The sequence below is a fragment of the Tupaia chinensis genome, unplaced genomic scaffold (genome assembly GCF_000334495.1).
Source record: "Tupaia chinensis unplaced genomic scaffold, TupChi_1.0 Scaffold000159_1, whole genome shotgun sequence".
NCBI classification, from domain to species: Eukaryota; Metazoa; Chordata; class Mammalia; order Scandentia; family Tupaiidae; genus Tupaia; species Tupaia belangeri.
The window spans coordinates 2292791-2303331 of NW_006159630.1; the positions used below are offsets into that span (position 1 = coordinate 2292791).

A 10541-nucleotide genomic window follows, 5' to 3' on the forward strand; every position below is an offset into this window, starting at 1 on the left:
GACATAGCCATTACGCTAACTGCTGGTTCCCCAGAACCTTTTTTTTTTTTTAAGAATTATTTTATTTAACTTTATTTATTTATTTAAACCTGACCAGAGAGAGACAGCGTGAGAGAGAGAGAGGAAAAGTGGGAAAGAGGGCCGCCAGGTCCAAGACTCACACCGCGGTCAGCCATGTGGGAGTGCAGCACCTTAACCACCACGCCACCTGCTGGCCCCTCCAGCACTTGTCATGTTCCCGAAATGGAGCTGTCCCCATTATACACGCGCCCTGTTCCGCTCCCCCAGGCCCTGCACCCTCCGTTCTACTGTCCGTCTCTGAGTGTGGCTCCTCTGAGCCCCCCGTCAGTGGAGTGAGGCGATCTTTGTCCTTTGCCCCAGCGTGCCGTCCTCGGGGCTCGTCCATGTCAGCTTCCTTCTGGGATAAGGTTGAGCCGTGTCAGTATGGGTGGACCCTGTTTGTTTCTCTGTGTCCCTGTCCCTGCACCTGTTAGCTGCTGCGAGTGTGGGTGTCTGAGGACGTTTCCTCTTGGGTGTCCCCTTAGAGTGGCCTTGCCGTGAGCGCACGCGCGCTCTGAGAATCCTGGAAGAGGCAGAGAGCAGAGGGAGAGCCCACGCACATACTCAGCCTCTCCCGACGGCCGACAGGCAGCGGGCCAGCCGTGGGCTGCCGGAGGGCCTCTTCTCAGCGCGCACCTTCCCGGACGCCCGGGTTTTTAACACATGCAGCTGTGTTTTTTGAACCCGCGATGTCTAGTCAGTCAGTCAGCAGAGGCCTGGCTCTGTCTTTTCTCTCCCCTGGGTGTGCTCGTCCTAGGAGAGTGGGAGCATGCAGGTCGTTGGGGAACGACGTGCCACGGCGTCGGCCTGCTCTCCCGAGGTTCTTGAACTTGCTGATGTCCTGCTCCCGCAGGAGGCGCCTGTGGGCAGTCTGGCAGCAGTGGGGGGTGGAGAACCCGCCCGGCGCTGCCACCTCAGGCAGGAGCAGCACCCGGGCGGGCTGAGCAGGGGTGGCCAGGGCCCGGCTCACAGTCTCTGCCCACAGCACCAGAACGGCATGTACGGGCTGCACCAGGACCTGCACCACTTCTCCTCCTTCGACAAGGTGCAGAGCCTGCCGCTGCTGCTCCGCCAAGCCGGCGTGCGCACAGGTGAGGCTTCGAGCCTTGTCCCAAGTGCCCTGTCACCTGCCCCGGGCACTTGTCCCTGAGGGCCAGGGCCACCTGGTGGGGAAGTGGGTCCTCGGAGCCAAGGGCCTGGGCCGCCAGCGTGTTGGCCACCGGGGCTGGCAGCTTAGTGGGGTGGAGAATGAACAGGGAGCGGAGGCTGAGCGGGGCCCTGGGCCGGCCTCTTCCCCACAGGCATCATCGGGAAGAAGCACGTGGGGCCCGAGGCGGTGTTCCCCTTTGACTTCGCCTACACAGAGGAGAACGGCTCTGTCCTCCAGGTGGGGCGGAACATCACCAGAATTAAGCTGCTAGTCCGGAAGTTTCTGCAGACTCAGGACGACAGGTGCAAGGCAGGGCCCCTGCCCCCGTCCCTCCCCCCTGGCGGGATCTCCCAGTGGTAACCCAGTACACACATCCCACAGTCTTCAGCTGGGATCCTTGGAGCCTCCAGAGAGGGTGGGAGTCGGGGAGAAGGTTCTGGATACTCTATCTAGTCTGTTCAGAGAAAGAGGGGATGCAGAAAACTGAGGCAGTGAAGGTCACAGGGAGACTTCCAGCCAGTGGGAATTGGCAAAGCCAGGAGGTCTGTCCTGTCTGAAGAACAGGCTTCAGTCTAGGGAGGCCAGGATGGGCTCAGCCATGTGGCAGCTGGCCACTGACCTGGCCCCTGGCCCCAAAACCTCTTCCCCACGTGCAGGCCCTTCTTCCTCTATGTCGCCTTCCACGACCCGCACCGCTGCGGACACTCCCAGCCCCAGTACGGGGCCTTCTGTGAGAAGTTCGGCAACGGAGAAAGCGGGATGGGGCGCATCCCAGACTGGAGCCCCCAGGCCTACGCCCCTCAGGACGTGCTGGTAGGAGGTCCTCACCCTGTTTTCAGGATACCCACACTAGGTCTAGGGACCCAGTCTCGCCCCAGATGGTGGGCTATCAGCACCGTGGAGAGACCCTCCGGCCAGGCTGGACTCAGGCCCTATCCGAGGGGCCGCAGAGAAGAGACGTGGCCTGAAGGATCCAGATGTTTGGGTCGATCCATTCCTGGGTGGGGGGTTGTGCTTGGGAGAAGGCTGGCACTCTCCCCCACTCTCCTCACTCCTCCTCCCCCCCCACCTCCTCTTCTGCCCTCGCCCCTCCCACCTGCCTGTCAGGTGCCTTACTTCATCCCTGACACCCCAGCCGCCCGAGCCGACCTGGCTGCTCAGTATACCACCACCGGCCGCATGGACCAAGGTGGGTGTGCGGGGCCAGAGGTCTGACAGCAGCCGCGGGCCATGCTCCCTGCAGCAGGGTGGGTTGGGGGCCTTTCCTTTCCGCATGGTGGCGTCCTGGGTGCCCCCCTCCGGCCACGCTGCTGCTCCCCATCACCATCTTCACGGGCCCTTCTTGCCTGTGTCTTTTTGCTCACGAGGTACCTCTGGGGGACAGGCTGCCCCAGGCTTCCCGGGCCTCCTGCCTCAACATCCTTCATAGCTGACTTGTGTCTGCAAAGGCCCTTTGCGAACAAGGCCACCTTCGCTGAGTGGACACACATTGGGGACCACTGTTGAGCCCAACTTGCCATTTTCCTGTTGGTGCCACTCCTTTGTGGTGACCTGGGGTGGGGGGTGTAGAGGAACTCTTCTCCTCCACCCCTGCCCAAGGGACAGACGTGAGAGTTCAGAAAACAGAAGTCAGGGGGACAGCAGGCAGCTGCATGGGTTGACACAGAGGTGCGGAGGGTGGGGCAACCCTGGTCCTGGGAGGCCCACGGGAGCCTGTTCGAGGGCGAGGAGCGGGCTGTGCTGGGCAACAGGCCTCTGCCAGTGGGAGGGCACAGGGAGACTGACGGTCCAGAGTGACAGTGCAGGGCTGGATGTGGCGAGGGCAGGCCCTCCCAACCCAGGTCTCTGGTGAGTCTCACCTGAGCTCTCCGCCGGCCCCTGCAGGGGTGGGGCTGGTTCTCCAGGAGCTGCGTGGAGCAGGGGTCCTGAACGACACGCTTGTGATCTTCACGTCTGACAACGGAGTCCCCTTCCCCAGTGGCAGGACCAACCTGTACTGGCCGGGGACTGCCGAGCCCTTGCTGGTGTCATCCCCAGAGCACCGGCGACGCTGGGGCCAGGTCAGCGACGCCTACGTGAGCCTCCTTGGTATGGCCCTGTCCTTTTCATGCGGGCAGGGTGGGGGGCATTTGACGGGACCACTGTGTGCCTGGCGTTGCTCTGTGCCCGTGACCTGTGGCTCTCCTGCTGCCTGAGCGAGGAGCACATCTCCCCAACTCCACGGCTGGGGCAAAGGAGGCCCAGAGAGGTGAGCCAGGTGCCCCGGGTCACACGGCTCGTAAGCAGCAAGGTTCCCTTACACCGCACATAAGCCGCAGGATCACCCGGGGTGCTTGCTGATGTCCAAGCTGCGACCCCCAGAGTATCCACCTCAGTAGGTGTGTTGAGGGGGACAATGCAGGCCCCGAAGATACCAATTCTGCAGGCCCAGGGACCCTGCTTGGGGAACCATTGCACCCACATATCTGCCACCCCAGGGACCCAGAGCAATTCTTTTTTTTTTCTTACTGCAGTCATCAAATAGGTATTTTAAATGTATTTTTTTTTAATTTCAAGAAAAACAGTTTTCATGGGCTTTTTTTAAAAACTTTTTTAGGGAACCAGCAGTTAGCGTAATGGCTATGTCGCTGGACTCCCATGTAGTCGACCGCGGTTCGCGTCCCGGACCCAGTGGGTTAAAACTCACACCTGGCGCGTGTGCGTGCATGCCCAAGATCCCGAGAGGAGAACGGAGGAAAAGGGATTGCGGCGTGACCATCCCCGCTGGGGGGTGATTTCTCACTTTCTGTCTCTATGTCTCTCTCTGTCTATCTGGCGAGCGCACGTGCCCTGTAGTGAAAAACCTCTCAAAAAAACCCCCAAAAAAACAGAAAAACAACAAAAAAAACAAAACCCTTGGGATGCTGTGTTTCTGTCTCCCTGCCTCGTGCTCATGGAATTAAAAAACATAGTGGCTTAATCCATCATGCATGTTATCATCAATAATTTTCCATGTCTAGTTTCATATAACCCGTATTTCTGACTCTCTGCCCTTTCCCACCCTCTTCTCACACTATCTCTGGTGTCTACAGTTGTCTTCCATTCCTTTCCCCCCCACATTTTGTTGATCACACAATTTCTTAAGTAATCTAACTACTTTCAATAGCAAGTTCAGCTGGTAATTTCAAGAAAAGTAGTTTCAACTTTAATAAATCAAAGAAATGCTAAGGAACTTTACTTAAAACCTAAAGCCAGGAAACAGGATTCTGTTCAAATGGTAGGTACCTGAACCTACCGACAGCTCAAGACAGGACAAAAATCTTTAAAACCGGACAACAAAGCCTAGAAGAAAATCAAGAATATTTTAGTCAAAAGTCATAAAATGCCATTTCACCAGTTCAGTCCCTTGTACTTAATCTCTTGTGTTGTTGTTCGAGCTTCCCGATTGAATCCTGGGATATAATATTCAACTCCAGACTTGTCCCTATGATTAAGTTGGCCACTTTCTTAGTTTTTAAACTCTTATTTCTGTTTATCTGTATTAATTTTCCTGATACAGCACCCCCTTGAGAACTTCTTAGAGATCTGGTCTGGTGCTGGTTAATTCTTTCAGGTTTTGATAATCTGAGAATGTTCTTGTCTTTTCTTCCCATATGAAGGGTAGTCTTGCTGGGTACAGTATTCTTGGTTGAAATTGCTTTCCCCTTAACACTTTGAATATATTTTCCCATTCTCTCCTCACTCACATTGTTTCTGATGAGAGGTCTGCTGTTAGCCTGATGGGATATCTTTTGTAGGTAACTTGCCATTTTTTTCTTGCCAATCTTAGTATCTTGTCTTTGTCTGCGGTTTTGGTCAACCTGGCTATAATGTGTCTTGGAGAAGATCTTCTTGGGTTGATTTTATTTGGGACCCTTTGTATTTCTTGGGACTGGATCTTCGAGTGCCTCTCTAGGTTTGGAAAGTATTCTTGCAGGATTTCATGGAATAGATTATCAATGCTCTTATGAGGCTCTTTGCCTTCTGGGATGCCAATTATCTGGATGTTTGGACGTTTGATGATATCTAGCATTTCTCATATATTATTCTCATTTTGGGGGGCAATTTTCTCAGTCTTCGTGGTGGATTTTTTAGGCCAGCAATTTTCTTGTCTACGACTGAGATTCTATTTTCTATATGATCTAGTCTGCTTTTAATACTTTGAAGGGAGATTTTGACTTCCTGTATTATAGCCTTCATTTCTAATAGGTCCATTTGATTCTTTTGTAAAGCGTGTAATTCCTCTTTTAGATCTTGCAAGAATTTCCTCACCTCCTGGAACTCATCATCTTTCTCCTTTCTCTTCTGCAGTTCACTGTCTCTCTTCTCTTCCAGTTTCTTGTTTTCCCATATTCCCTGTGGCCCTGAGGTGATTTCTAGTCATCTGATGGATGGTGTGTTTCTTCCTAAACTTGAAGTTCAATCTGAGAGTTCAGGAGCGTGCAGAAGGTGATCTGGAATCTGGCATTCTGCTTTGATCCTTTGCGCAGCAGATTCAGTAGGTATTGAGGAATATGCTAACCCTAATAGTATTTGGATGTTTGGCTACAATTCCCTTAAATCCATCTATAAACACAGTGAATGGAGATTGAAGAGCAGAGAGGGGAGATAAAAGAAAAAGAAAAGGAAACGGAGAGAGAGAAATAACAACAACCAAGAAACAGAAAAAAAGGGAAAAAAATTATTTAAAAAAAAATAGAAAACCACGCAGAGCGCAAGCATGTCGCATGAATCACTTGTTCTCAGGAGCTGTGGAGGTGTCTTCTGAAGGCCTGCCCCTAGGGGGAGAGGGGATTATTAACAAGATAACGGTAAAGAAAGAGCTGAGAGCCGAGAAAATACCGTAAAAAAATTTTAAAGGAAAAAATTACACAAAAAAGAGAAGACAGAGACAGAGAGACAGAGATAGATACAGAGACAGAGAAGGCTTGAGGGGCTTCCGACCACTTGAGTTTGTGGGCTGGAGGCTGAACGATCGGTAGAAAATCTTCATTTCTCTTTTTTCCCTGATATCACTAGTTCTCGGGAGCCATGAAGGTGTCTTCTTCTGAAGGCCTGCCCCTTGCCTCTCTTGCCCCAGAGCACTTCTGCTCCTCAGAAGTCCTGAGGACATTTAGCCCCCCAGGGTCGATGCGTGGACAGGTCCACTGGTGTGGGAGACTGGGACGAGGCCCCCAGCCATGCCCAGAAGAGCCTTGGCAGGGCTGGAGCTGGGAGTGTTCCACAGAGCCGCAGTAAACGAGCCCTCCCGAGCGGGCTTCCTTCCTGGCCCGTAGGATTTTAGGAGAATCCCAAGTACCACCCAATCGGGGTCCCTGTTACACCCCGGAAGGCGCCATGGCTCAGGAAGGACACTCCAGCAAGCGGTGCCTCCTATGGTCGTCTTGGTGGTCTGGGTCACCAATCCCCAGTGCAGCTTAGGGACAGCCTGTCCAGGGTCGGGCCCCGTGCCTGCAGGTCCCCCACGCTGAGACGCCACTTCCTTTCCAGACCTCACGCCCACTGTCCTGGACTGGTTCTCCATCCCCTACCCCAGCTATGCCATCTTTGGCTCAAAGACCGTCCGGCTCACTGGCCGGTCCCTCCTGCCAGTGCTGGAGGCAGAGCCCCCGTGGACCACTGTCTTCGGCAGCCAGAGCCACCATGAGGTCACCATGGCCTACCCCATGCGGTCTGTCCACCACCAGAACTTCCGCCTCGTGCACAACCTCAACTTCAAGATGCCGTTCCCCATCGACCAGGACTTCTACGTCTCGCCGACCTTTCAGGACCTCCTGAACCGCACGGTGGCCGGCCGGCCCACGGGCTGGTACAAGGACCTCCACCATTACTACTACCGGGATCGCTGGGAGCTCTACGACCAGAGCCGGGACCCCCACGAGACCCACAACCTGGCTGGCGACCCGCGCTTTGCCCAGGTCCTGGAACTGCTCAAGGCCCGACTGGCCAAGTGGCAGTGGGAGACCCAGGACCCCTGGGTGTGCGCCCCCGACGGCGTGCTGGAGGACAGCCTCACTCCCCAGTGCCGGCCACTCTACAACGAGCTGTGACGTGCCGCTGAGGACGGGGTAGTGATGACAGCGCACGCTCTCCACCGCCCCCCTGACGAGGGCTGGTCCGGGGTGCTGGCGTCCTTCCTGCCTCTGCCTGGGGGACCAGTATGTGCCCGGCCCCTTCCTTTCCCAGGGTGGTGCCGGAGAAGGGGCACTGCATCTAGGCATGGGGATTCTGGGAGACGCTGGGACAGGGCAGGGACCCACAGATGTAGGGGCAGGGATCAGGTCCCGGGACATTTTAGTCTTTGGAAGCAGCCTCTGAGCCGTCCTGAGAAGAGGTGGGGGTTCTGTATGCCAGGTGGTGAGGGGCCGGCGTGGGTGTCTGGCCCTGGCCCACCTCCTCTGGAAGCCTTTGAGACCCTTCGGTGCTCCAGTTAGGTACTGGCCCTGGGGGTCGCCACCAGGCCCAGGCTCCCTGGATGACAAGATTGAGCCTGTGGTCTTCCTGGGTAAATATGAAAGTATGGAGACGCCCAGTCCCCTGGCTCGGGTGGTCCTCACACCAGTGCCCCGGGCACAGACATTGCCCACAGAATGCCCTGCCTGCCTCCCTGCGGCAGAAAACTGGGCCCGGAAAACCCAGAAGGTGAGGGCCGCCCTTCACCCTTCCCTGCCCCTGGACCTCGTACTGGGAGCGACAGGCCAGAGTACGGTAAAGGCTTTTCATTGTAGTGAAACACGGAGGCTCGTTTTCTAAACTCGTTTGTGAGCATGTCAACCTGAACGTCTTCCTGGTTCAGGGACACGCTATCAGAATGACATCAAGCCTACAACAGTCCCGGAGGACGGAGGCCTGGCCAGGAGGGGCCTGGTCCTCAGCTGAGCTGTGCCCGAGCAGCTCTCGTAGACGCCTGGCACCACGAAGGGCCTGGCTGCGGTGCTGGGCTGGGGGAGGCGGTTCCCAGGCGCAGGAGGGGTCGGGCCCTTGTACAGAGGTGTCTGTCCGGGCTTCTCCAGGACATGCCCATGGGTCCCTGGCCCAGACCACTGGAAACATTGCCTCCCTCACCTGGAAACTAAAGGGCGGACATACGGGCCTCTGAAGGAGAGCTACCGAGGGGGCTGGGGGAGTGAGCAGGTTCTGCCATCGGTGGTGCCGTTGGTGGGTTTGTGTCTCTGCTGTGGGCAGGGGCGACAGCGACCTGGGGGCACCAGGCCCAAGGGCTGACTGCCTCCGCAGGCCCTGCCAAGCCCTGTGGCCCCTCGAAGTGCAGGAGGAACGTGTGGTACCTTTGGCTCAGTCAGGTCTGTAGGCAGAGGGTGCTGGGGAGGGGCGGGAAGGCCCCTTTGCAGTGAGCTTGGGGTCTCTGGCGCGGACATGCCCAGCCCGGAGATGGTTTACTCAGGAAGGTGGAGCAGGAAGAACACTTTTGCCGTCCAGGGGGAAAGGGCTGGCCTGTGCTGAATGGCCCCAAAGACAGGACCAGGAAGGTCCCTCAACCCCAGGAGGGGCTCTGGGGCATCAGTGGGAGCTCTGCTCTGTCCATACCACCTTCTTCTGCTCGTCTGCCACAACAAGGCGGACACAGCCAAGCAGGCCGTCCAGGTCGCTCCAGCTGTCGGGGGCCAGGCTGCTGTAGAGACAGGGTGCCTTGTCCAGGTCTCCCTCCTCCTGCCGGGCCGCCTCCAGGAGCTGCTCTTCTGAGGTGCCGAGCCGCTGCAGGCCCTTCCTGCAGGGGCCAGAGACAGCAGGGTGGGCTGAGGAAAAGCAGGGTCACCTGGACAGGGACCCGGGCCGAGCTTCCCAGCATGGCGCCCAGGACGCTGCGGCTGCCTGGGGCCCGGCCAGAGGCACAGGTGGCACTGCCCACCCCTGGGTGCAGTGGATTCTGCTTCAAGGGATCGTGTAAGGTTGGACCTGGCCTCAGATGGTGGTCCACAGACTGGGGCCCTGGGGGCAGGCGGCAGGCGGGCTGGAGCGCAGGCCTAGTTCTCCAAGTACAGAGCGGGAGCAGGACTTCTCGGTTTCCCTCCAGCCTGTTTTCCACTTCTCTCCTCACCTGCCCCACGTTAGCTGGTGCTGAGCCCCAGGAAAGGTGGGGCCTTGGGCTGAGGCCTGCAGGGTCTCAGAGGCTGCTCCCAGGGGGAGGACCAGGGGACCTTGTCCTGAAGCCCCCGCTCCAGTACCCTGGGGCCCTGAGCAGGACTCGCGGGCCTTCCTGGAAGCCGCTCAAGCCGCCCTGCACACCTGAGTTTCTTCGCTGCCTTCTCGTTGACAGAGATGTGGATGATGATGGGGAAGATTTCCACCCGGTGCAGGGCGTGCACGCTGCCTAGCCGGAGGTCCAGGAGGGCGTGAGTGTTCTTGCGGGAGGAGGGAGAAGTGAGGCAGGGTCTCGGTCACAAAAGGAGCCCACACCCAGATCTGAAAAGGAGCCAGGCCGCCTGCCTTGCGACCTGCAGTGCGCCCTGTTGGGTTTTCCCTGGGAATCTAGGAACTGCGAGCCTGGTCAGCCCCGGGGGGAAGGGCGGCCCCACACCTTGAGTAGGTGCAGAACTTTCTAGTCCACAGCCGGCTTCCCCACTCACAGGTACTTATCTCATACAGCGGAGGAAACAGCCTCGTGGATGTAAAAGGCTCCTTGGAGGCCGCGCAGGCCTGGAGTGGCAGAAGCTAGGTCTGGTCTGTGTGTGGTCCCCCACAGGGCTCTGCGCCAGGTCTGGAGCCCCAGAGGTTGCCCCCCGCCCCAGCCTCCATCCCATCTGGCAGCCAGCTCCTCTGTGTTGCCCTCCAACTCCTCCCTCCCACAGCGCCCCGGGCCCTGCCCTTACCTTGTCCATGAGCGACTCTACAGCGTGGCGGGTCACCCAGCAGTGGCCACCGGCTGGCTCTCCTTCCTGGATGACATCCCCTCTCTGGCTCCAGGCATCATACTCCTCCTGGCTCAAGTACTCTGGAGGTGACAGAGCTGTCATACCCAGTGGTACAGGCGTCCTGAGTGAGCCCAGCTGAACACCCTGGGGACCCCTCTGCGAGCTCCTCCTGGGTGCCCACTTTGTGCCCGACCCTGCTCTTCCCAGCGGGGAGCCCACGCCCCACATCCACCGAGCTGTGCAGACGGCAGGTGCTCGGTCTGTGCGGGATGCGGCCAGGGCAGGCGAGCCCCTCCCTCACCTTCACACCCCAAACACATCCGACTTCCTGCACCTAATTCCCCACCCATCACTTAATCAGCCTTCTCCCCCAGGGCCAGCTGTGTCCCACATGTCCACTTGGCTGTGCTGGCGACATTTTGGTTGTTGCAGCTAGTCAGCAG

At 57.5% G+C, this 10541-nt stretch overlaps 2 protein-coding genes across 2 annotated transcripts in view; one reads left to right on the plus strand and one right to left on the minus strand.

The window, feature by feature from the left end:
* Nucleotides 1–7964, plus strand: part of SGSH (N-sulfoglucosamine sulfohydrolase) — a 10722-nt gene extending 2758 nt beyond the window's left edge. The window contains exons 3-8 of the mRNA XM_006145673.3: nucleotides 1046–1151; nucleotides 1362–1512; nucleotides 1867–2023; nucleotides 2318–2399; nucleotides 3095–3298; nucleotides 6719–7964. Of these exons, the coding sequence (XP_006145735.1) occupies nucleotides 1046–1151; nucleotides 1362–1512; nucleotides 1867–2023; nucleotides 2318–2399; nucleotides 3095–3298; nucleotides 6719–7278 (1260 nt within the window). The 3' untranslated portion in view covers nucleotides 7279–7964. The remainder of the gene's footprint in view (nucleotides 1–1045; nucleotides 1152–1361; nucleotides 1513–1866; nucleotides 2024–2317; nucleotides 2400–3094; nucleotides 3299–6718) is intronic.
* Nucleotides 7965–8076: 112 nt separating this feature from the next.
* The window catches only part of CARD14 (caspase recruitment domain family member 14), a 29015-nt gene continuing 26550 nt past the window's right edge, over nucleotides 8077–10541 (minus strand). Inside the window, exons 19-21 of the mRNA XM_027770829.1 lie at nucleotides 10057–10178; nucleotides 9473–9588; nucleotides 8077–8954 (exon numbers count right to left, since the gene is read on the minus strand). Coding sequence (XP_027626630.1) covers nucleotides 8747–8954; nucleotides 9473–9588; nucleotides 10057–10178 — 446 coding nt within the window. The 3' untranslated portion in view covers nucleotides 8077–8746. The remainder of the gene's footprint in view (nucleotides 8955–9472; nucleotides 9589–10056; nucleotides 10179–10541) is intronic.